Source organism: Dufourea novaeangliae, unplaced genomic scaffold (assembly GCF_001272555.1).
Source record: "Dufourea novaeangliae isolate 0120121106 unplaced genomic scaffold, ASM127255v1 scaffold112, whole genome shotgun sequence".
Classification (NCBI taxonomy): domain Eukaryota; kingdom Metazoa; phylum Arthropoda; class Insecta; order Hymenoptera; family Halictidae; genus Dufourea; species Dufourea novaeangliae.
The window spans coordinates 1,147,722-1,174,130 of NW_015373993.1; the positions used below are offsets into that span (position 1 = coordinate 1,147,722).

The following is a 26,409-nucleotide window of genomic DNA, read 5'->3' on the forward strand; positions in this document are numbered from 1 at the left end:
GCCGCAAGAAATTAAAAAGAAAAATGTCCAAGTCCACCTTCAGTCGGGCGTTATTTATTCTATCCTTCTCCCACCCCCCTCCAATTCGTTTGCTCGGTTTCATTCTCTCCTTCGTTCACGTCGCCCCTACCACTCCCATTTAGCGTGTTTATAGAAAGTTTCTACTACTTGTTATACAATCTTATTCCCCGTAATTGTTCTCGGCCGCCGCGCCATCAGGATAATAACGGATCTCCCGCGTGGATCCTTGATCGTTCCTCGTGTGTCGACGAGCGTCCACCATTTTTTTTGTCTCGCCTCACCTGTCGTTTCGTTCTGGTTTAATTACCTTGGCTAGATGAGGTATGTATATGATGGCGGCCGCCGCGCGATGATGGCTCTGAAGAGGCGACACTTTGGGGATGGAACGGTTTTCTCTTTTTTAGGTTATGTCGTCCCGTTTAGTCTAGTGAAATTTCGCGGAGTATTTCAAGAATTCTGATGCTCTGCGTGAGATATTCTCGAGATTGGAACTGTATTCTCAGTGGAAAAAGTATGGTGACTTCTTTGTAGGGTATGGTCGAATATTGTGGATGATCCAAGAATCGACAAGAGTGATACTCCCTTGTACCCGAATTTGTCCGATTAATATTGGTGTAGAAGACACTATTTTGGTGACTGACCCCCCAAAACACTTTTTTGACAGGGTACATTGGTCGTTCGAAATGACCGCAATAAAATCACTATACTTCGTCCACTGAAAATACTAGTGACAATTCTTTCCATAGACGTTACCTTTTGAGAACATAAATCAGAGAAGGTTTAACACTCGAACTACCGACGATAAACGCATATCTATTTCGATCGGTCGATAAACAAGATAAACTTTTGAAAGTTTACAAATTTATAAATTGATTAATCTCTTCACTTTCATATCGTAATAAAAGTTGCAAAAGCTCGAGTGTATCTCAAGTCTACGATAGCCAAAAGTTTCCCAACGTGAACGTACCTCTCGAATTGTCTCGAGTCTTCGATCACATTTTCACTCTAAAATCGTCTATTTTCATTTGCCCCCGTGAGCCAGAATCGTCACTTCAGCGCGATCAGCGGTAGCCCGCGTTAGTTGAACCCTATTTTCTCCTGTAAAAATAAACTTTCGCGCTCTTGTGTGTCGTTCTCAGTTCTGCGAGCTACGGTTTCTTTTGTTCCATGACGGGAAACGACAGGTGAGGGAGGTAGGCGGTGTTACCGGCTAGTTAATCGGTCCCGTTAGCGCGGCGTGGCCGGCACGACGACGGCGTATGCATGTATGCCTTTCGATTCGTTCGATCGTCCGATCGAAGACGCGAAATCGGCGAGTCTTGACGGTTGCCCGCGCATCGTGGATCGGCCCGTTCACTTCGGCACGCGGTAGTAACGGAGCACCAGGTAGCCGAGGGTGCGGAATATCACCAGGAACGCGAGCAGAACGGCGGTGTTCGCCCATAGCGGAAGACCCGAACCCTTGCCGCCCTGACTCTCCAAAATGGCCGACACCGGGATCGTGGTGGCGTTCCGACATTCCGAGAACTTGCTTGGCTGCGAGCATCTGTGTGTCATCGACAAAAGAACACGGTTAGAAAGGATTGTTTACCGCTCGATGCACGGCAAAATTCACATTTTTATCACAGACGAGGTATAGGAGTAGACATTTTACAAGGCAAGCACATAGCTTTTTAAAAAAAAAAAAAATACAAATAAATTACAAATTGGAAGCGCCATATATTCTGTCATGGCTATTCACTTTTTTGGACCATATTCCCAACCGTTCCCTGATTCACGCGGTTAAACGGATCAAGTTCGGCTAACCCGATTAACGCTTGGTCGCGAATGATCACTGGGGACGATGTCGCTGCTGCGAGAGCCTCGTGAATCTCGCGATCCCCGGACCCCAGCGATTCGAGGGTTGAATAATGAAACGGCGGCGCCGCCATCGCGGTTTAAGTTCATCTACTATTTAAACGGGACGTATTGGTCCGACCGTAATTAGCGACGAGGACCGTTTATGCGGATTTCCGGCGCGGTCTACGTTCGATTATCGCGATCGATCGCAGGTACATGAATCTCTTACACCGAAGAAATTATGGCTTCATCGCAGTTAAATTGGTATTTACAACGATCAGTTTATTTTACCCGATGCGGGGATCCGATTCCAGGGAGACCCCTAGAATCACCGTTTTCAAAGAGGTACAACTATTTTGGGACACCCGGTATATTCGTTTTCTGCGCGGGTCAGGCGTGTCGCACGAAAGAGGTAATTGCCGTCGAGTCGCGGTTTAATATACGTACGTGATCGGCTCGCCGACGCCGAATTCCAGGATCTGCATGTTCTGATAGGCGTAGTGCACCATGCTCGCGTATCTGGCCCACGCGAGCCACGGTGGGACAGCGGTGGCCAAATAACCGCCCAGTAGCTGCGTGGCGAGCGTATACAGCGCTGACGCGGTTATGCTCACCTGGAGGTCCAGGCAGCACGCGCCGACGAAGAATCCCACGCTCTGTAAAACAACGAAATAATCTGTTCTGAGTTGTGATTCATTGGACGTTAATTATAACATCACTTCTTAAATTTTCTCCCATTAGTGGTCGAACACCCTGTATACAGGAACTTTGTTTTTTTCTTTTCACCAAATAAGAGGTGACCAGACGAAGTTAGTAGAAACGGTTCACGCTGTTTACCAAACACGATTGGTCGGCGACACCGTTCGCGCGGCGTTGTCTTGTGAAACACGCGAGAGTTACTTATTTCCGTGAACAGGTAGGTGGTTTTGAAAGTAAATCGCGACCGCCTTTCATGCTACAATGACTTAGTGTCCGCCGTGGGTGGACACTGTCGAGGGCTGAAAACGGAAGACAGAGTGAGACCGAAGAGATAGGAAAACCGCGAAATTCTTGGCGACGGAAAAACATTTCGCCGGGGATTGCGTCAGTGGCGACCGTGTTACTGGGACAGCAATATCAGCCGTGGGTAACCACATCGGTGACAGGTCTACGTAAAATGTTGTTAACATTCATCTATTCGGACCCTATTCACCGACGATTCGCGCAATGTTCTTTCTGTGGTCTTTGAAACTCTTTATGCAATACTGAATCTTCTCGTTCGGTTCGAATATTTAGCCTTCTTTTCGATAAAATTCTCGTTTTACATAGTTACCGAACGATTTTTCGACCACGATCACCCACGCGGACCAGGTTAGAGGCGAGTAATAACGACTTCAAACGATTTATCACGTGGCAATCGCAATCACCACGTAATTTACACTACAGGCTGTTATAATGACACGATTATTGTGCAAGAACATTTAGGTAAATAGAACTATTAAATGAACCTCTAATATAAAGTCTCTTCAACGGTAGTATATGTGTCAAATTTAGAATATTACGTATGTAATGACTGTCTGCCAACTCAATGTTGAATTCTACAACAGAAAGAGATGAAAACCGGTAACAGAAAAGTTTCATTTCATCGGTCAAACGTCTCAAGCGATGTCAAACTCTTTCTCTTGGCGGCCATCTTGGATTCGGCGCGATATCGATGGTCCGCTGCCAACCGTTCGAATCGAAATTAGATAATTATACCATTATTCTCGTATCTGAAATTCACGATAGCACGATAATAAATAGTGCACGCCGCATGTCGAGCAACGTTGCAGTACGAACGAATCCCTCCAACGACGGATGTGTTCGTCGCTTCGAATCTTCCGAACCAACACGTGGCGGAGTAATACAACCGAACGAGTCGATCGAACGTGTACGTTTCGAATTCATCTTTTCAGTAGCTTTCACGTTTTTCCTGTTACGCAATCGCGTGTGTCAATGATCATCGTTCCACGGCGTCAATGTTCCGCGCGGATCCGGGACAGCAATTATTCGCGCGGAACCGACCGCACGCGCAATCTTTACGACTTCCTTTCGTAATAAAATTAAGCAAAACCGTTTCTAGTCGGTGAAACGCAGCCGTGCCGCCGCGAATAATAGCTCTCTGACGTCTTTGTTTTGGATAAAACGAATCCGCGAGGCGTTTGCTGCTCCTCGGTGGTTTACGACGCGTGTTAATCAACCAGTCCTCCCTTTCGACGCAATCGCGCTTGCATGTCCGGTTGCTTGTCGTTGCTTTCGACCTGGCGTGAAAGTTTTTTTTTTTCTCAGGTAAATACCGTTTCTACTGCATTTCGCAATTTACGAATACAATTTGGTGGATTTGTCCTGTTGATTCTGGGGCTTAATTTCTGTAATACTGTTTAATAACATAATATTGTTCTTTTTTTTGCATGAAGCCGAGTCTCTGTTTAGTTTTTGGTTACTCTGTTTGGATTGGTTCCAATAACGTTGTTGCCCGTGTCGCAGTCATCGAGGAATAATTGTTGTTCGCGGTGGACGTATCATTGACGTTACTCTAATCGTTGTCACGGTTATTAATGATTAGAGAAACGACACTTACCTGCGCGACAACAGTGTTGAGTAAGAGGAACGCCAGCAGAGTGACGAAAACAGCCGGACTGTGGAAGCCCAACATCGGGTAACTAATGATATGGTAGACCGCGGGCAGAGTGATCGTAAGCGGTAGCTCGCCGACCATTTTCGCCAGGTAATAGGCCGAGAGCCGATACGACCCCGACAGCCGCTCCTTGTTGATAACCTCGCGTTCTGGAGGAACTGTAACACAGGAACGCAAAATGTATTTATTTAAGAACGCCCAATCATAAGGAATCACGTGATCCAATATGGAGGGGTCCCATAGACTTTCTCTACGGTGGTTCCCTCTTAACTCTTTAAGTGGTTTATTTCATTTTGAAAAGGTGCACTTGTGAGCTTAATTACTTTTAAGCTATGACAAGTATATTCGACAAAAACACAGTAAATGTATTTGCTGTAAAAGTTTTTACTTCGTTATCACTAGCTATCATTAGTTTTTAATTCGTTATCACTAGTTATTACTAGTGATAACGAGGTGAAAACTAGTGATACCGAAATAAGATCTAGTGACGGTTTTCGATCTGTCTTTATCGCACACATAGAGCGATTCACCCTGTATTTCTTACTAAAAGCGTACAGATGCTTCGAAACCCTCGATCGCAACCGAAATAAAATCCAGAATATCGAGAGACTTGTAGGTATCCAGAAACGGGGGATGGAGGCGAGCAAAAAGTGTCGAGAGGTGGACACTAAACTCGATTTTACGGCTGGTCCGTTCGTTTCGAGCCCGGGGTCGTCCCGCCGCGACGTTCTTCTCGGTTTCTACGTGTGGATAAGTGACACGACGACCGTAAAACGGTCCCGTGTTCGTCGATGGTAGCCGCCACGGTGCGGCTAGGTCGGCCTCGAGACGAACTTCTATGCCTAAGTTATGCGACGCCTAAAATAGTCGGGGAACGGCCATTAACTTTTCCGTTTTATCGTTTACTGCCCTTTGTTCGAGGCGATCTGTCACCTCTATCCGGGGGCCCGGCTCGGTTATCTACCCTCGGTTCGTTCGTTTACGGATTCATATCGCACTCTGTTTTTATTTTTTATTATCATTCTTCGTTTTATAGCATCGAATATTTTTCCCTACTAGAATCGTCTGTGTTCCTGTCGAATTGTACGAGGAAATTAATCGAAGACGATTTTGTTTCTTCGAAGACTGGATATTTTGACAAACAGATGTGGATCTTCAGGAAAATTTCCTGTCGACGAGAACAGCGTAAAAAGGAAGGGGTTAGGAGTCCCCGCTCTCTATTGGGTATCGTTCGAGCGTGATTTTACAGTCTGATTCCCCGTCTGAAATCCGTCACGCTCGTTTCGCACGGCGTCGGTCGACAAAAGGGCCCCTGCCGTCAATTACCACCCGGTCGCTCGTACACGCCAGTGGGTCACGGCGCGACCTACATACTAACATTCTTGATTGACCGTTCTCTTTTGGGTCCTTTGCAAATCTTTGCAATAAAAAAAAACGGGCATCGCCTGAATGGCCGATTGAGCACGTCACGTCGTTTGTGGCTCAATTAACCAATCAACTTCATCTGCTTCTCTCTGCGTTGCGCAATGCCGCGCACACCCCCACCCCTACTCCCACCGGGCAGCCACCTGACAATGAGAATATCTTCGCGCGGTGCTTTTCCGTCCAGTGCACCTTAGACGGTCTCTTTCTTTTCTTGGATGGTATTCTTCTGGGGAGGTACATGCATTCTATACCTTAATACAATTAATTCGAACCGTGTCAACTGGAACCGTAACAATTCGAACCATATTAATTCGATCCGTATCATTTTGAACCGTCCTAATTTGAACCTTGTCAATTGGAATCGTCTGAATTCGAACCGAGTCAATTCGAACAGTATCAATTCGAGCAGTGTCGATTCGAACAGTGTCAATTCGAACGGTATTAATGAATGATGAGAAATGGTACTTACAACTGGAGAGTGCGCCGAAGTGCGCGAACAGCATCCAGTACGTGGTGCTGAAGAACATCCAACCCTGGATGTCGTGGAGAGCCGCCTCGGTTCTGGGAAGCCTCAACCAAAGCAGCCCGGCTAGCAGACCGAGGGCTATCGTTTGTAACCAATTCAGACGGGACAGCATCCGTGGCCGGGCTTCTTGAAAGTTTCGTTCTGATAATACCTGGAAATTCACGAGACAAGATTCTACAGTTTCTGATATATTTTCGATGGAAAGAAATAGAAATCGATTTAAAACAACGGCGGATCTTACGTTTCTCAAAAGAGAGAAAAATAGATCGAGAGATCGAACGGAGCATTTACGGGAAGTACGAAATGGAATTGAATTTTGAAATTTTATTAGAATCTTGTAAATGGAGAGCGTTCTCTGTTCAAGAATCCGCAGGATCTTAATTAGATCTGTTAATTAATTTTTTTCTTCTGTTAATAATGATTCCTTCGATTTGGAAATCATTATTACATAAATTGTAAATAATAATTAACGATAATAGAATCGTTTGGCGATCGGTTCCAGGTATCAAGTTATTATGAACGTTCTGGGTTAGGTCGATACGATTACTAGCTGCGAAAGTATTAAGATTCACGGGGCTGGTCGCTCGATTAATTAATCTCGTTAAGGTTCTATATTAAGAGGAGCTGAATTCGTAGCGATACACGAGCGCGTCGCTAATTACACGCGCTCATAATGATAGAAATGCTGTCCCCCGTGCAGCGACAATGTCACAATTGCAAGGTTGCCCGCTACACCTCTTTGGTGCAGCTCAATTATACATCGTCGGCCGTGAGGAAATAGAACGCAAAGTTTCACAATGCCGGCTTTCGAAGGCCTCTTCAAATTACAACTAAATATATACGCATACGCCATTTAACCGTGAACCAATGGAAACTTGAGAATTGTTAATTACTCAATCAACGGGGCACGTTCCGATATGGTTCCACCGATTTACGAGTGATATTGACCGCCTCTCAAAACTCCCAATTCCAAAAACTCGATGCATATAAACAGTCTTTGAATATAAAAACGATCTCTCAGATCAGCGAAAAAATTGTTAATTCAATTTACGTTATCCAACAGTCCATTTGTTTAAATTTAATATTCTCAAATTACCTCGAGACAAAGTGTAACGAAAATGCTTAGTATGGACATCTTGGATTTTACCGTCTCCAAACCCGCGAACGATAATTCTAAATTCATAACTGAACACAATCCATAACAAACTATAGTTCCGTCGTATCCAAAATAAAAATAAACGAAAAAATATCGTTTCTACTCGAAGTTAAGTCACGAGTCGAACTGTTTTTCCGGCGATCGCCACCGTCGCCATCTTGGATTCCCATAATTCACCGCGGCGCGGGGAGGAGGTCGTCAAAAGTGTGGACGATTTTTTCAAAGAAACGTCCGATAGATTTACACGGTTTACCAGGTGTCGAAGATAGAAAATTGCTCCAGCAACGTGAGAGAGGGTCAGAGGATCGTGACAGAAACGCGAACTAGGTCGCGTTTACGCGATTCACCATATCCGGATAATTACTGCGACACCGGTATATACGCCTATCCGTGATGATGTAGGTTTTTTGTACGAAACGTGGTTCGACAGAAGTTCCATCACTTTTCCTCGATTGAACCAATTTTTCATTGGTTCAGGCTCGATCAACGCGGAAAGCGTTTTCACCGTTTTCCATACTTAAATCGTGACTCATTGAAGATCCGTGACGCTCACGTGGAATCGTTCACGTACTCGAATCTCTCTTTTCACTCGAAGACTTCACGCGGGAACCGATTAAGGTGTGTATCCATTTGTAATGCTATAATCTTAAGGTGCCAGTACATAATTGCGACATCTAATCTGCATCGTACGTAAATACTATACGTTAAAACTTCTAGAATGTTATGGATATATAATCAAATTAAGGTATTAAAAAGTAGTTAAACCATACGATATTTATGCAAGTGCCAAAACATAGTAGGATTTAATCGACAGATCTTACAGTACGATAAGCTCGAGTCGAGAAAAAGTGGATTTATATTATTCGCAAGATTGTAAACGTTACTGTACCGCAAAATTGAATGTAATTGTTTCCGTACGATTTTAGGGAAGCATGGAAATTTCATTTTACGCACGTTCTTTAATTCAATCCGTTTAATCTTTTACGGAGTCGAGATTGTACTCGGGTTTCGCTGGACGAAATTGCCTGATGAAATTTTCAAACGCCCGGGAAATTGCGGAGTGCCCGAGTGTGCTGTCGCGGGACGTTACGGAAATTACGTTGTTATTACGAACTGCGTCATGAAACAGAGAGCTGTAACACCTCAGACGGAACGAAATGCCGGTCCGCTGCCGCCTTGAAAGTTATCTGGAATGCATTACCGTCTCAGATAAACCGTTGGGTACTAATACGAATTTAATGCGAGCATTAAACTTGAATCCTTATGTCATTTCCATTTCCCTTCGGTATTATCTCCCCCACGTACCAGACCATTCATCTAAATTTTCATATTACTGTTCCATGCTCTATTAATCTTGCACGCAATCGAACTTTTCGATCTCGCCTTCGGCCGACTTCCAATGCTCCTTGACTGCGGCCACTGTCGCCACGGAAATACAAAATGGCAGTTGAAAGAAACTGTTACTTCGTACAAGTTTCTCGATCTGAATTTGTAAATATAAATCTGTTTATTCTATTCAATCTCTTCGACATAGAAGGTTCTATATATTTCAAACAGTCTCTATTTGTGGTTCGATTAAGAAAATATGTCGAGATCACGTTTCTTTCTCGGTACGGGAAGTGAAATCGGAATTGTTTATCGAGAACCGAAGTCAATGCTGTTTTCAATTGGTCGGGCTTGACGTCACTTGCTCTCGCGAGCTAACGGAATCGAGAGAGTCCGGTTCATTTCGTTCTTCGATGATGTACATTACTCTCTGAATCTTTTGAAACCGCCAGCCATACCTTCCCCCTTGTATTTTTCCAATTGATCACGGTGTGCTTGGAGAGCAGACAGACGCGGGAAAGAAACCCCAATATCTTACGATACCGTATAAACTCGGTCCGCGTGTTTATTAAACAAATATTATTAGAACGTTCGTCATACTAGAGCGGTAGATTACCCCTCGAGCCAGCGCAAGAAGATTTATATTCTAAAAGCTCTTCCCTCGAGGAACGTTTATATAGATCGTCGAGCTACCGAGTAAAGTGTAATCCTAGCTAGACATTTATCTGCTGGTATCCTTAGAATTATTAAATGGAAAAAGTTAAATAATTGTGTCTGTCTTGAAGTGGGATTTCTTTCGTTGACTTTTGGTATCACGGAAGATAACACGGTTTCTTTAAAAGGATTTCAAGTGTTATAAAAGTGGACTTTTTGCTTAGAGGATCGTTTATGTTACTATCTAAGTTACTCAGCAACTGAATATAAAATGGTGACAGGTTGCACACAAAAATACTTCGATCTGAATTTCAAAAACCTTTTGGTAATCGTGTTCATTTCGCAAAATCCTTTCCAAATCCTCCAGAATACAATCTTATACCTTTGTCTCCCCGTAAAACTCTGTTCAACTCTGTTCTCGCCAGCAATAGTGTCATTGATTACCGTGAATAATCATACTACTCACTTTGAATTGCGACCAGAAACTGGTGGGCCACTGCCAGGCGTACTCTTCGTCCGCGGAGCTGGCGCTGCTACTAGTGTGGCTCTGCGTGTCCAGCCACAGGGTGCGACCTTCGTCCTCTTTTACTGAAAATTATCGACAAAAATGACTTCTTCCACATGTCATTTGGAATGATGAACGATCCACAATCACACCTATCCTTATTTTGTACAGTCAATATTCAATGTATTTATTTTTATTTCTAACTAATTCATTTTTTTTTTTCTTAATTACCACTTTCTTTTTGTATTCATTGTTTCTTTTTGTACCAAAAGGTATTTCCTGTTATATAAATTGAATTCCATTATTCACGTCATAATTTTCAGCTAGCTCTCGGTTTCCACGTTATTTTTCCCTATTCTGATTCCTCGTTTACTCAGGTCTGCAGAGGTGTGCGTAGGGGAGGGGAGGAAGGAGTTTAAATAGATTTCAATCATTGATACCATTGTGGCTGATGTGGTGCTCGTGATAATGGATGAGATGGTCGCATAGCGGATGCTGGCTGGGATTATATTCCGGGCGTAGTTCCGGTGGGCAGTCGGATCCCTGTCGGACGTTCCTCGCCGCTGCAACGATCCGATCCCGTACCTCCTCTGGCCCCTTTATTTGCTCCACTGTGACAAACAATAAACGTTGGAACGACCGTAAAACCGTTTCGTTGCGTGCTACCGGCTCTGAGAAATGGTCCTTTTAATCAACGTTTCACACCCTCGTTAAGAATTATCGTCGCGCACGATTCTGGATGACACACATACACAGGAATATTTCGACGTGACCGTGTTTCGAGCGCGTTTTAGTGGCTTTTCGGCCGAGGGCGAGCCGAAGTGTGGTGGTCCGTTTCGATGATACCGTTATTGGCCGAAAAAAGAGCGCTTCAATTCGACGAATTCGGGCCGCGAGGACCTAACCGACGACAACGCTTCTGTGGCGTATTTTACAGGTCAGTCCGAGTGGAGAAGGACGTTCTTGAGCGCAGAAGGTCGTTCTGAGTGGAGAAGAACTGGTTGGTTGAAATTCAAGAAATAGAAATGCAGTAAGTCCCCGATTAACGCTCGAAGTTTGGGAGAACTCTTTGAGGTAGTTGTCGCAGAGGGACACGATTTCCGTATTTTATGAATTGTGTGTCATTTCGTGAATTGCATTTTGGGCCCAGTCTCCGGTGTTAAAAACCCCAGTAGTGGGGATGAAGCAGAAGCATTTAGCCTAGAGATCTCTCCGAGCAGTTATCGAGACTTCGCTGTATTATGATTTATCGAACAGGGCGCAAGGGGTTAATTAAATGGACATTAAGAAAATGGGAATAGCGATCGTATCACTCACGTATGAAGTCAGCCGGGTTGTAATGCGGCACCAGCGTCAGTCCTATCGTGGAGAAGAACCTTCCGATATTCGTGGTCGGCCCGTAATACGCCACCTGGCCTCGGCTCAACAGAAGAAGCTTGCTGAAACTGTGGAACATCCTCGAACTGGGCTGATGCACCGTCAACACGATGCTCTTGCCCTCTTGCTCCGCGTATTTCTTCAGTCGTGAAATCAGAGACTGCGCTGAGTGCGAGTCCAGCCCGCTGGTTGGTTCCTGGGGGGACGACGACAGTGCACACAGATTAATCTCATTTCTCCAACTCCATTACCGAAGGAATAACCCGACATCCGGTGACAATGGCGGGTCACCCTTCGAGAAATTTCAAATATGACCCTTGGGGGTCTTCGAACGTTTCCGTTATCTTCTATTTTTGTTTGTTTGTCTAATTCTTTTTGTGTTACATTTTTTTGTAAATCGAAGCAAACGAGAGAATTCTTTAACATCAAATTCAGATAAGAAATTTATATTCGTAACTAGAGATATTACGTATTTATACAGAAGAACGCGAAGACACAGTGAAAGGCGAAATGTCTTATTTTATATTTAACCCGTTCGAATCCCCAGCAGAGAAAGGAATTATCGACTTTTCACTTCTCTGTCTTTAGAAAATTACTTCGTGAAATGTCGTTTCGAGTAAGAAACTTCGGTGGAACTTCTGTTAATATTTCTACGTTAATTTAAAACTCGTGGGGAATAGCTCGTAATTTTAATCCCAAATGAGGAAGCATTCTTCGTTGATGCCCCGATGAAATATCTACCCCGAACAACCAAGAAAATCTTTCTCTCGTTTCATCTTCGCGGATGAAACCGTCGATGCTTTTTGCCAAGAACTTTCGGCTAATATTTCTATTGTTGTCCCGGTGGATATATTTGGAAACGTTTTCAGTGGTCTGACAGGAAACTTTCGACAAAAAGGGAACGCTCCGAGGCGAACGGTAATCCGGAAGTGGGCAGACGATCAAAGAGACTTACGTCGAGCAGCATCAGCGACGGATTGGTGAGCAGCTCGCAGGCTATGCTCGTCCTCTTCTTCTCGCCGCCCGAGAGCCCTCGTTTCGTGTAGTCCCCGATAACTGCAAACAAAACATACACACCGTTGCGGACCAGGTACCAATGAGACGAGCAAACGCCCCCGTTATCGCGTGTTCCCAATTAATTAAAAGCGATTGCCGTGCCCGTAACCACGGAGAGCATCGAAAACGATCCGACGATAAATGTGCGCCAAGGAATCGGGACGAGAGGAGAATTTAGTAGGAAAGAATTTTGAACAGTATTTTTTTGAGCAACTTTAGGACTCTGTTTCTCTATTTAAGTATGTTATTGGGTCAAGAATAAAATAGAAAAATCGTTGCATCTAGAGAGATTGTCTTGGAGTCTCCTAGGGAATTCAAAATGGCGGTCAATGCGTCGCCATGTTTTTTTTTTGGTTCCTCACATCGAAGATTCTTTAACGAAATTTCACTTATTGTAAAAGTATAATAAGAAAAATTCTGTTGATAAATTTTCATTAGTGAGGCAGAAATGAGCTCCGAAGAAAAACATTTCTTAAAGTCGACTGCATCGAATCACTCGACGAAAGTGTCAGGTACACTTGCTCCTGCATCAAGATCACTTACTCTAAAAAGAACTGAGGAAATTGGAATGGATATTTACGGGTTCGTCGGAGACCAGGTTTACGGCGAAAGGTGAATGAGTTACGATCGCGGAAATCGTCAATTGGAATGGCGGCTTCGCAGACCGGCGCGACTGAAACGCCAGGACACGATCGTTTCTTACACGGCGTTGATCGTAAATCGTTACGGGGTTTTCGGTTCGCGTCCATAAACAAATTACGACGGCGAATTTACGCGAGCACGTCCCCGTAACGAAGAAAGTGGGACAATTCTGTGTACCGATCGCGATCGCGGGGAGGACTCTGATCTCCGAGAAACGGAAATAGACGATCGTAACGAGACTACCCACGATCAAAATTCAATTCCAGGCGTGTCGACGGCAGTAAAAGTTAACGTTTAATGGACCACACTGTGTACAATCCATTCATTCTGTGAAACGTAAAGCAACTGAAAAGATAAAACACAATTTATACTTGATTCCTTGCAATTCAAAGTATGATTATGAATGTCTTTTGGCTTATGATCGGTGAATTTACACAGATTGTCAGAGTTTGGCAAAATATAATCTAATTACAAATCTAAATAACAATGACATTGTAATTATACAATTAAATTCTAATTGTAATTGTCTTGCAATTATATTGTAATTATAATTAGATTACATTTTGCCCAAAGCTGCACAAACTAATGTGCAATGAAAAAAAAAGTATTAATATTCATCGTGAAAAATTCATTTTCATACTAGTTTTAGTATCAGTTGTGCTGCGATACGTTATCTATTTAATTGTATTATAAAGAGTGAATACCTGTAAATTGAATTAAATTAAATAAAAAATTAAATTCCTCCCTTTATCAGTTTCTTCCTTTCCCCGAAAACCGAATAGAAACAATTTATGCATTTCGTTTCACGTGAGTCTGCCCTCCACGCGCAAGTCACTCGATCCGCCCAGAAACGTCGAAGCCAAGTAGCTTGTACATATTCCCAAACGTTCGTTCGTCCTCGTTCAAAGAAGGAGGAAAGGGGAAAAGAAGCCAAAACGAAGTAAAACATGGCCGCCCGTAAAAGCAGGCCGCGCCGTGTCGGGGAAATCGTGCTCGCTGCCGCGCGCGCCCGCGATCCATCGATCCGTCCGGAATATCCTCCACCTCTACTCACTGGTGTCTTGGCAGCCGGCGAGGTCGAGGACCTCGATGATATGATCCACGCACTGCATCTTCTGGGATTGCGAGAACGAGTCCGGAAGCCTGAGTCTCGCCTGGTACTGAAACCGAAAGAAACGAAAAAAATATTAGAACAAACATTAGAGATAGGGAAAATGCGATCGTGGCGCGATTCGATGTTGTATCGATTCGATATTCCGTCGATTCGTTACTCTGTCGATTCAATATTCCGTCGATTCGATACTCTGTCAATTCGATAGGTACTTTGTCGATTCGATATTCCGTCAATTCAATATTCGATCGATTCGATATTCCGTCGATTCAATATTCTGTCGATTCGATATTCCGTCAATTCGACGTTCTATCAATTCGACAAGTTGATATTCCGTCAACTGGATATTCCCTCGATTTGATATTGGGTCAAGTCGATACTCTGTCGATTCGATCGTGGCGAAACGGGAGAACCGTCGAAACACGGGCTTTTTCGGTACAGATCGGTATCGTTCGGTGGTTCAAGCCGCCATTAAACCCGCCCCGGCCCCGTTTACGTATTAAACAGTAATGTAAGCAAAAGCCGCCGGCGTGGACGTGCATTTCCGTTTCGTAACATCCAGGCCACTTTGTGTCTATTATTACCCATCTGACACGTATCCCCGGGGATGCATCGGTCCGACTCGTAATCGCGATCGTTAAATCAATTACGATAACGCGCCGCCGCCGCCGCAGACGCCATATTGCACGATTATACACCGTTCCTTCACGAGCCAGGAGCCGTTTTTGGATACCAATGGTTAAAAGAGAGAGAAAGATCGTTCTGACCGCCTTTCCAGAACCGATTTCTTTACGCACGATCGGTTGGAAACGATTCGACACGGGATGATTCGGTAATTCTTTATTCGACCGCGATCTCATATGACTTCCGATTACACTTCCGTATATCGACGCATTTCAGAATACGATTCGAGGGAATTGGTTCGTTCTAATTATACGGAGCGTTACGAAACTCTTTCTTTTTCGTTTAATTTTGTGACCGGTCTAGAAGATTAATCGTATATTAAAACTTCTGCATGTTTTTCGATTATTTTTTGTACTGAAATTATGTAGGTGATACAAATTTTATGTGGAAACTCTAATTAATAATAAAAAAAATTCTTAAGAAAAAGATAGACCAGAATTCCAATTGGCATGGTAAAAATCAAGTCGAGACAATCGATAATTACCGGTCAAGCAGAAACTTTCAAGTTGAGTTTCCCTCGAAAGCGAAGAACCATCCCCAATGGGAAAGACCACTTTTCAGTTTGTTTCTCAATGCGGAATCACCTCGCGACAGGGACACACATACACACCACTCTGTACACATTCTTTCGAGATGATAGCCATTCGACTGCATTGCAGTGTGGCCTCTCTTTCTCCGTCGTCGTTTCCCGTCGAGCCGGGAGACAAAGCCCGCGACAGAATTCTAAAGAGCCGCCCGAGGCGGGCCGTGTTTTCCTTCGATTCCACCTCGTCCCACCGAATTATCGAGTGCGCGCGAACACGTTCCGTGCCGTCGCGGCGTCGACGAGGAAAGTCCGTGCACTACGTGCAGAATCGCGCGCGGCCGATGGTGGCACGAAACGACAAAGGCGTGGCTCTCCAGTTGCACTGGCGATTTCGAGTTGGTATCCTCTTTCTGGGCTCGAGAATTTCTGCGTTCACGAACACGTTTTCCCAGCGATCCTCTGGCATCTAGTGGTCATTTTCGTGCGTATTATCTGGCCCACCGTGTACATTAACCCCTTGCCATATGATTTTCTTGACGTCTGCAGTCTCCCCAATTACATTGCTATCGATAGTTTCCCAGGAACGAAAGGAATTCTGCACTTATCGCAACTGTACTTTTACTGTGAAAGTTAAATATTAATACCAGCAACGTGGTACTTCACTTCGACTCAAAGAAAACCGAATAATATTCTTCTTTGTTGAATCAATTTTCATATCGTCAACACGAGTTTGACTCGATGTTATAAGGCAAGTGGTTAAGGGTGAAAATAACATTGGTTTTTTGGTAGTGAAGATTGAATCTATAGGAGTGACGATGGGGGAGATGGATGATTAGGATTCAGGAGCCTTGGGGTAGATGTTAGATGCAATTGATCTTTTGATGTAAAAAGGTACAATGATACTTTTTACATTGAAAAAATATTCGTTGTTCCTAGTGAGAATCGAATCTTGAGAAGTGATGAACAGTAGATGAACAGGGATACTGCTTAGGGGATGCCTGCTAAGTCTAGAGCTTTTGTCCTCCATATTATTCTTTTCTAGCTAAATATATTACAAATATACAACGTTCAGTTCTTCATCCAGTACTATTAGTTCCTTATGAATTGAATTAAATTAAATTGAATTAAATTATATACGAATGTGCACAGGGCTTTAAAGGATCGAAGAGCCTCGCATGGTCGACACACCCTGACCCGCTGCGATCAACAACGCGGATGGACCCGCCATTTTCTCGACAGTCGAGCCCGTTACACAAGAGGATCCGTTATGCGGAGAGAGAAAGTGGTGGCCGATGATATTTCGCCGCGGTGTGCAAAGCGGTCATCTCGCGGCCACGAGGAAACTGGACTACTACGGACGAAACGTATTTGTACGGAACTCGTTGTAGCTACATTCATCTTCTCCTGCCTTGGTGACGATGGTTACAGATCGCCCCGATCGAATATCGATTTTTAAAGATTCTTTTCGGAAATTTCTTTACCGCGTCGATGGTTCGAACCAGGTCCCACGTAAAATTATATTTTATAACCTCTTGCCTTATAACATCGAGTCAGACACGTGATGACAATTTCAAAGTGGATTTAATAAACATGCATATTTAGACATTTTCTTTGTGTCGAAGTGAAATTCTGTTTCATTGGTATTAATATTTCAGATTTAGAGTAAATGTTACAGTTGCCCTAAAGATAAAATTCCGTTTGTATCTGGGAAATTATTAACGATAAAGTAATGCTTGAAAGTACAGTCTAGAAAATCGTAAGGGGTTTAAAAGAGAAGGAAGATTCTTGAATATTTTCGATTCCGTGGGTGTCAGAGAGCCGACGAGGTTTCAATTTCACGCTGAATGGAGCGTTCTCCCGCGATCCACGCATTTAAATCCTCGGAGGAGAGAGTAGGAGAACGCGTCGACGCGTCTCTCGACTTTGGCTTTCGGCCCGCATACCTCGCCCGCGCTATCCGCGTGGTTGTCCTCGTAATTTTCGGCCACTGGGCCCCTAATACATCCGCAGGCGATAAACTTGGCACGGTTGCCGGTCGATTTTCCTGGAAAACGAGGAAACACCTCGAGAAATAACCCCTTCAGGGTCCGTGCGTATATTTATTTATTTATTAACCTCAAATGATTTCTGGAGATCACTTCAATCGAAGGATATGACCACATATCTGAACGTAAAATTTTCTTTTCATTTCCGGTGCTAAAAAAGAGAGTTCCTATTTAAAAAAATCGAACTGACCTCAGAATAACCTCTAAATTTGACCTCTATATCATGATCAAGGTCACCAGCAGATGCTTCCTTTCAAACCCTAAAACTTTTGTATCAAATATTTTTTCCCAGAAACTTCATCCTTCGGAGTTAATCCGACTAAACTCATCTTTTTTTTGGTCCACCCTGTATACACTGCCTAGTTATGCGTCTGACCATGTTCGTCCGTTTCTACTTGCTGGGCAAGTCTACCCACGGTAAAACTTCATCATCAGCTTCTATCCGGTCGTTATTGGGTTTCGAACAAATCTTAATTACCCGCAAACGAGGATCTCGATTGGATTCTTCCATCGACGGAACACGAAGAAAATATTTTACCTCGGTCGGACGAATATTCGATAAACGAGACTGGGGATCTTTATCTGTCACAGCGTCTCGGGTAATGGTCGTAAACAGTCAGAATGGGACATCAGTTTTTCTACTTTTGTTTGTTTCTTCCCGTTTTCATTAACAGGTCTGGATCGCTGCTTATGCTAATTTGATGGGCCTCGCGACGAAAATGATCCTCGGCAAGGAGGGATCTCTTCGATGAAGCGATCGAACGGGATTTATCGGTCCATAGAATTCTATTGGCCGGAACGTTTCCGATTGTTCCTATCTGGTGTTTAATGTTATCGTGGTTTATGGATATTACATGATTCTTTTTGCGGGGGAAGAAGTTAGAAAAACTTTGTAGATAAAAGAGAGACTAATAAATATGACAGAATCTATCGAAATTTTTTTTAACTGCAATAATATTTTATTAGGTACTCTTATGTCTCGACTGTAAGCACCCACAAAGCTAATTTTAATCAGTTTGTTATTCAACAGATACGATTTATTGGAAAAACGTTGACACTATATTTCAAACAGTTGTAAAATCAACAAATTAAAAAATTTTCAAAAATCCTTCGAAGTACGTTCACATATCACTAAAGACTACAATGTATCAAAGTGTCAACAAAATCCGAAATGTTACTCCAAAAAATGTCCGATTTTGCGTGGAATGACCGTTAAGCATAAAATATACAACACATTGTTGACTAATTCCAGCTGGATTTAATACTAAAGGGTGTTTAACCCCTATATGAATAAGTAAATAAATAAATAATCGAGATGAATAAATGAGCTCACCTGGAGGGTCTGCCGCAACGTCAAATCGGGGAAGAAAACGTCCTGTTGTTGCACGTAACAGATTCTTCGTCGCCATCTTTTCGTCAGCCTTTCGCGATTCAGCCAGATTTCACCCCCGTCCACGCCCACGCGGCCTGACAAGCAGTTCAGCAACGTAGTTTTGCCACAACCTTCGCAGAAAAAAATCAAATACATAAACCGTGAACGATCGAATCATTTGAATCGAGTGAACAACAATCACTTGAATTTCGATTTCACATTAAACTCTTAGTACAACTTCTGGTGGATGTTCAACAACCCTCGAAGATTCAATTTTTGTTCACTCTTCGTTTTGGTAATCCAAAGATATATCAATTATTTAAATTACCGGTTTGTTGTAAATTTTAATTTTAGTATAACATAAACTAGAATCAATACGATCGACAATTTTTTACTTGTGACACTTTCCTCGCCGGGGTGATATATTTTTTGCATTCTTTAAACCAAAAAATGCCTAAATACAGACTCCTCTCGATTATTGTCCCAAACTCGGGTACGCGCCGGGACAATAATCGAATAGGAAGAAATGCTTCAGACCCTCGTAAATTAATTTTTTAAATTATTGAGAGGTAACACGCCCTCCCCCAGTGGTGGGGATAACGCCTGGACAATAATCGTGTAGAACAATCCAGAGAATAATCGAGAAGAGTCTGTATTACCTTCTTGAATTGTTAGCAAATTATTATTTGGCAGAATCGTAGCAAAGCAAGAAGCTCGTTGATCGTTAAAAAACCGCGAACTACAGGGCAGCTGGGGTGATAAATTTCAAGGTCTAAGTCAGAACGATGACGACACACAGAGCCGAATGTCTAGCGACTGATTCATCCCTGGTTCGGCTTGGAATAGGACATTTTATTCGTAGAAATCGTCGTTCCTTCGTCCAGCCACATGGGCTAAGAAGATATAGGAGGACAGCAGGGCTTCGTTCGCCGCGACGTTAACGACAAACCGTGAAAACAGAGGACAAAGACACGGATGATTTGTACACACTGTACTCGCAGGGATTGCTTGTTAAACTTGCGTATCAAACGGGGAGAAGAAGGATCCCGCGATAAATATCGTGTCCAGCGCAGGAACGACGGTGGCCGCTCGTTACGCGGTTAAAAATAGAAAACGGGGAGGAATTTTCCCGCCATGAACCGATCGATTTTATTTAACCACGAATCCATGTCTCGAGATCCGATTCGATTCGACTTAAGGCCCCTTTTCTACCATATAACGGTTGGAAGAGAAGGTGACACTTAGGAATTTTTCTTGAATGTTTAATAAATAAAGGCAGGAAAGATTTTTTTTTATAATCGAGAGGAGTCTGTGGATTCTTAATCTATGGTGGGGACACGTACCCGAGGGGCCCATGACGGCCAAAAGTTCGCCGGGCTTGACCACGCCCGAGACATCGCGTAGGAGGGCTCGTTTCTCCTTGACCACCTGCAACCCCCGGAAGATTAGCTGCACCGGACGAGAATCCAGCGGGTACACCAACTGCAACGCTGAGCTTTCCACTCTGCAACAGATGAACGAACGGAAACGCTGAATTGTGCCCGGTTCGGTCAATTTTTTTTTTATTTAAAGACGAGAAAAATCAGGGGAGTAGGATTCTTCGTGGTGAACATAAGAAAAATTAGTCGTTTCCCTTGACTCTTGAATGCCGAATCATTTTTACCCGTAGCGAATAACTTTTTATTTTGTAAATTATTTCATTCGATCATAATGAGAAGGGAATAACAGATGGATCAAAATGACGGCATTCGGTGTGGAAAGGTTGAAATGAATGAACACTAAAGAGATTTTGTAATTATTTAAGTCGAATTTTGAAAGTATAAAGATACTAATAAATATTGGGCACACGAAAATTAGATTTTTAAATATCTACACCTTTTTAGAACGTATGGATATCAATTTGAAATATTAGAAAAATGTGATTAATTAAATTAGAAAGATAGATATAGAGTTCACGAGTGAATGAACATTTCTAAGCAGTAAGAATGATTCCGATCCCGCGTTCCAGAAGCGACCAATCACCTTCATAATAACACAGTGACGTCCCATCGGAACAATTTCATGACGGTAATTAAGACGGGCATGTGTTACGGCCTCAATCATACCCGCGGACAGATGGAGTCCAGCTCGGTTTCAAATGAAATTTTTCCAAATGACCTGCTTCCTCCTCGCGAATAGGTACACAGGTTTGAAATTAAATGTTTCTTATCGATCATTAAAATGCCTAGGAAAAACCAGAAATTTTGCAATTATTCATTTTGAGAATATTTTCGAAGGCGATCGTGTACATTATTGTCTACAATTGAGCCATTGTCTCAATTTTAAACACTTGTCATAAAACAACTTCTAATCCTTCTAACTCCCCCCCCCCCCAAAAAAAACTCAAGTCACTCGGTCAAATTTCCCAAAGGTTGTTCCGTTCTGAAGGATGCCCGAATACTTTTTTTCTCCACCGTAGTGTTGCGTCCGCGAGTGCGATCAGAGACGAGGAAAACGGTTTCCGCAAGGCCGTTCGAAAGCTGCGGAACAACCCGTTCGGTTCGTCGATTAAGGCGATAGCCCACACCCGCGACAGGGGGGAACATCTTCACTCGCGCGAGCCCATATAAGCGGAATCAATCTTGCAACTTTCCAATGGGTAAGCACCTAACCGCCCGTAGGAGAGAATAGAAAACCCGTCGCTCGTAAGAGGGAAGTGAATCGTGCTTTGGCGACCGGACGACATCGAACTCGTTTCAGAAAACGATCGAGATCGATCGCTCGGCGGAGGGTACAGCGATCCGATCCGAGAACTGGTCGGATATCTGGTCCAGATTTGCTTTTTTTTTCCCCCAGCCTGACGATGACCTGGACTGGACTTGACACGGATTCAGTACGTCGAGTTATTACGTGTAACGATTTTTCTGAATTTTTTTACATTGTCAGGGGACGTACAGCGGGTACAAAAATGATTCGCACAGGTTCTAAAACCGAATAACTTTCTTAAAATTGGACCGAGTGATTTGAGTTTTTTTTGGTGAAGTTTGAAGAATCGACTTACCAAATGATTTGTCAAAATTAACCCCTTGCTTTATAATGTCGTGTCAGATCCGCGGTGACGATATCAAAATGGATTCAACAAACAGAAATATTAATCTTTTTTTTTTTAGTCAAAGTGAAATACTAGTTTGTGGATATTAATATTTAACATTTAGAGAAAACGTACAATTGCGATAAGTACACGAATTCTATTTGTATCTGCTATATAATCCAACCCAGAAATATTAAAATAATCATAGGTTGCAAATAAACGAACGTTTCTGCGAATTCATCGGATTTTTGTTCTAGCTGCAACACGAAACTCTCCAGAACGCATCGCGATCGGATGAATGTCCTCTCTGTTAAATAATCACGCGCGAAACACAACACGGTGATAGTGAAATGGCTGTCCACAGGTAATACGAGTGTTCGTTAGGAGTTCCTAGTAAATAATGACGCTCTATTTATTTCGCAGACGTGAATTTTTCAGATAACGTCCCGTCACTCACGACGTAAACAGACCACTCTGAGATCTGATCTGTCACTTCTGGGAACCTCGTGGTGGCACTTCTATTCGGTGAAAATAAACAAACTCTTCCCCTACTCGTGCACAGAATTCATAGGCCATTATCTTCGTCTCATCGCAATATCATCGAATGGTAATGGTAAATTAATTTGATAACCAGTTGTGTACAAGTTTCGAGCAAATTGCCAGCAAATAATGGCCAAATTTGTTTAAAAAAACCATGGCCATCTGTTTCCGTATTTGAATTGGGTTTCAATTCGGATTTTTTACACATCAGTGTCCAAAGTACAGAATGATTTCCATTGTAATGTACTCAGTCCCTTATCTATTCGTCATCCAGAGATATTTTTCAGCCTTTCGACTTTTCATTCCCAACCAAGCAAACATGCGTCACATTGAACCTTAACCACTACGTCATCCTTACTCATAGTCTACTGTGTCATCTTTCCTCGGTCTTGCCCTATCCCAACCACTATCACTATCCTTCCAGGAAACCTTTAAGAACCCCGAAGCACTACCACCGTAAGCAGAACCATTCCGAGACTTACTCTTACAAGCTCAGTCTCATGATAACTCAGTCCAGTCCAGATCCAACAACATTGTAATCAGGGACTTCTACCGAAACGTAAAATACCGGTATTCGGTTTCTATAAGAGGAAGGCTTATATACGGTTATATAGGACGAAGTTTCAACCATAAATACCGGTATTTTTTCGGTTTTCGGTAATACATCGGTTTCTGTGTTGAATAAAGATTTGTTAAAAGGGTAGTTTATTTTTCATCTGTCCATTAAACCATAAACCTCAAGCAGTCTAATTTAATAATGAAAGAGACCACCGTGCTGTCCATGTTATCGTAATTGGATCGTATCGTGTACTTATTATTGTCACTGAAAATGAGATGTTACATCGGAATCGAATTTCTGAAATCGGTCCTCTTCGTCTGGCTTTGAATAGCGAGGGGTCTGTATCATCCCCGGTCTATACGCGACCCGATCCTCCCTCAACGAAATCGGATAAGAATTGTGGAGCGTGGTTGGTTGCCACGCGATATACACACAAAAAGCGGGGGGGGGTCGTTGGACAACGGAGTGAGATAATGAATTCCAAACATGGCAGAGTGTCACACGTCAAGGAATTGTGGAGCGTGGTTGGTTGCCACGCGATATACACACAAAAAGCGGGGGGGTCGTTGGACAACGGAGTGAGATAATGAATTCCAAACATGGCAGAGTGTCACACGTCATCCACTAGGGTTCGTTGAACCCGACGTTGCACGAGAGACGAAGCAGAAGGCCGCTGCTTGGAAGAGGATTTTTCGACGAGGACGACGCCACGCACAGTGGTCCAGAATTTCTTTTATTTTCTAAAACACTTGCGTCAACTTATAACCATCGGATTATGAAAGGTTTGACGCATTATTGTTCTCTAAGTTTCAGTGGAGAATAGACAAAAGCACTTGCCCCCCTCCTGGACAGAAAAAGTGGCTTTTGTTCCACTCCACAAGAAAAAAATTGGATTCCCTCCCCCCTTCCCAGAGTTACAAAATTTTTCCATAATATTTAATATTGCAGTATAATTTTAAACACGAGCAAGAGCCTCTATTAACAAAACGCATACATTTTCAACGATTTATGACTTTAAAAACAAAGTAAACCGTGTCTGGCTACGTACGACCTTTTCCACTGTGGCAGTCGATGTGTTAATATTTTTGCCCCAAAGTATAATATTTTGATGAAATTTTCAACATGTATGTAACTAACATAAATCTTCGATATGTATCGGGAATTCTTGAAATGTATGCCAAATTAACATTCGATTTAACATTTATTTCAGTAACTTGAAATAAATTTACCAAGTGATAGGAGACCTTTCTCTTACGCCACTTTTTCCCCTAGTGGAAGCCGAATTTGCTCGTCGGTGTACAAAAGTGCTCCGTTTGGCATAGAATGACCCGGTATATCATTGTGTGCCCAGCCGTATACACGACTGGCCAATAAATCGTGCCCGCCGAGAGCCGATAACCGCCGTGTCCGCCGAGTGCAACAATGTCGTCGCCGTTAGATGATCGATTTATCGTCGGAGTTCATAAATATCCATGGCGACGTGTATGTATATGCAGATCTCGGGCGTGTGCATCGCGACTCGCGCGGAACGCACCGAGAGAAAACCGTCGCGAAACACGATCGATCGCGAGACCCGTATGAATAATTATGTTCGTAGAGCATGCCTCGGAGATGGGCACAATTTTATTCGAATAATACATAGAAATATTTATAATTATATTTTATAAAAGTATGATTGCTTTGGCAGCCCTGAATTTTTAGCGTCGAATTGATTTTATGTTAAAAGGTTTGGGAAATTTGGGGATTGTAGATGATCGATGTATATCGTAAAGTTTGAGTATATAAGGATAGTGGATGATCGATGGTGATTTTTATTACTTTGTCGATCGGTTTTGCTGACAGTGAATTTTACCATCGAACGAACTGAATATTATAGAATCTGGGGAACCAAAGATTGTGGACGATAAATTTTGAATTCGGTAGCTCGATTCAAAATGGACCATCGGAGGACATTGACCGACCTTCAATTGTTATTACACCGATCAGACGTCGAAAGATAGGCCAATTGGCGGTTTGAAATTCGGTCGATCTAGTTGTCCTCCCATAAGGAATGATCTATCGTTATAATTACTCTTGTTATCGTCAGGTTCTCCAAAGTGTCGTCACGGCTACCTATCAATTAAGGGATCATCGACCGCGGTATAAATCGAAAGTATGGTTATTTCGTTTCGATATAGGTCAACGTCCACGCAAGAAATTACATGAACTTACTGATTGACTCAAAATGGGCTATCGAGGACCTTGAAGATCAATCAAACGATTATTCGTTTCGAAAGGATGGTTCAATTGGAACATTGATTGAACTAGTTGTTCCTTTCGAGTGAAATGATTTGCATTTACGAAAGTTCTAATGAACAATGTTTAAACATAAGCATCGAGTAATGTACTCGTATTTACTTCTATCGATTTATCCCTAGGAACACCTCTCGTCGACAACATTTCCGGAACCAATACGACACTCGTGTCGGTTTCGGTCTGGTCACGCGATTCCGTTGACGGCTTCTTCGCAGCGCACAGCTCGGGAAGAAAGCCGCCATCGGTATTTTGCACGACAATGTTTCGCGACTATAAATCAGATCGGAGAAAGTTACAACCCCAATTAACCTCGGTGATACGGGATGACTCGTGGCAGAACGGGGTTCGTTGAACCGATCTCTCTGCCCCTCAACCCCCACCCCTGAGAAACGAGGGAACGACAACGAGTCGTCGTCGGCCCGTTTTGGTCCGTTCACCTGATAAGAGGCAGCCCCCCGTTCCACGTATAAATATAGACGATCTGAATCGTGTTTCCAGCGCGAAAAAAGTCCAAAAATAAAAGTCCTCGTTTATTGGTAGACTGCGGATTTTATGTATTTATAGCCTATAGGACGCCGCGAAATACAATAAAAAAAAAACAAAACTTTCATCAGATCCAACGAGCTTTCTATTTTATTCTGAATCCAATAAGATACTTAAGGTTTCATCGGTTCGATGAAATTCGATCGAACGGTCCTCTCGACGTAGTCGTCGGGCAGACCACGGGTCAGTTCAACACTGGAGAACCGAATCAGGCAATAATTCGATGCGGTTTGGACGTTCGCCGCGGGAACGGTCGAAATTCATCTCGAAATTGCTCGCGCTCCCATTTGCATGCGGGAGAACACCCCCCCCCTCCTTACCCCTGGTTCAATGAACCTGAAGAGCGGGGTCAATTCGGACCGGGGCCCTGGAACTTCCTTCAACGAGACCTAACCCTGCGCGGAACCTCGACCCGACATTGAGCCAATGAATTACGAAAATGATTGGGTGTAGAAGGAGAGGTAGAGAGGGAGGAAGGAGG

General features: G+C 43.2%; 1 protein-coding gene across 1 annotated transcript in view; it reads right to left on the reverse strand.

Moving 5' to 3' along the window:
• Nucleotides 1-1,210: 1,210 nt before the first annotated feature.
• LOC107187855 (ABC transporter G family member 9) overlaps nucleotides 1,211-26,409 on the reverse strand; it is a 127,103-nt gene continuing 101,904 nt past the window's right edge. Inside the window, exons 2-12 of the mRNA XM_015576040.1 lie at nucleotides 20,265-20,425; nucleotides 18,883-19,052; nucleotides 14,238-14,343; nucleotides 12,441-12,541; nucleotides 11,426-11,681; nucleotides 10,549-10,719; nucleotides 10,070-10,191; nucleotides 6,411-6,618; nucleotides 4,460-4,674; nucleotides 2,308-2,516; nucleotides 1,211-1,567 (exon numbers count right to left, since the gene is read on the reverse strand). Coding sequence (XP_015431526.1) covers nucleotides 1,375-1,567; nucleotides 2,308-2,516; nucleotides 4,460-4,674; nucleotides 6,411-6,618; nucleotides 10,070-10,191; nucleotides 10,549-10,719; nucleotides 11,426-11,681; nucleotides 12,441-12,541; nucleotides 14,238-14,343; nucleotides 18,883-19,052; nucleotides 20,265-20,425 — 1,912 coding nt within the window. The 3' untranslated portion in view covers nucleotides 1,211-1,374. The remainder of the gene's footprint in view (nucleotides 1,568-2,307; nucleotides 2,517-4,459; nucleotides 4,675-6,410; nucleotides 6,619-10,069; nucleotides 10,192-10,548; nucleotides 10,720-11,425; nucleotides 11,682-12,440; nucleotides 12,542-14,237; nucleotides 14,344-18,882; nucleotides 19,053-20,264; nucleotides 20,426-26,409) is intronic.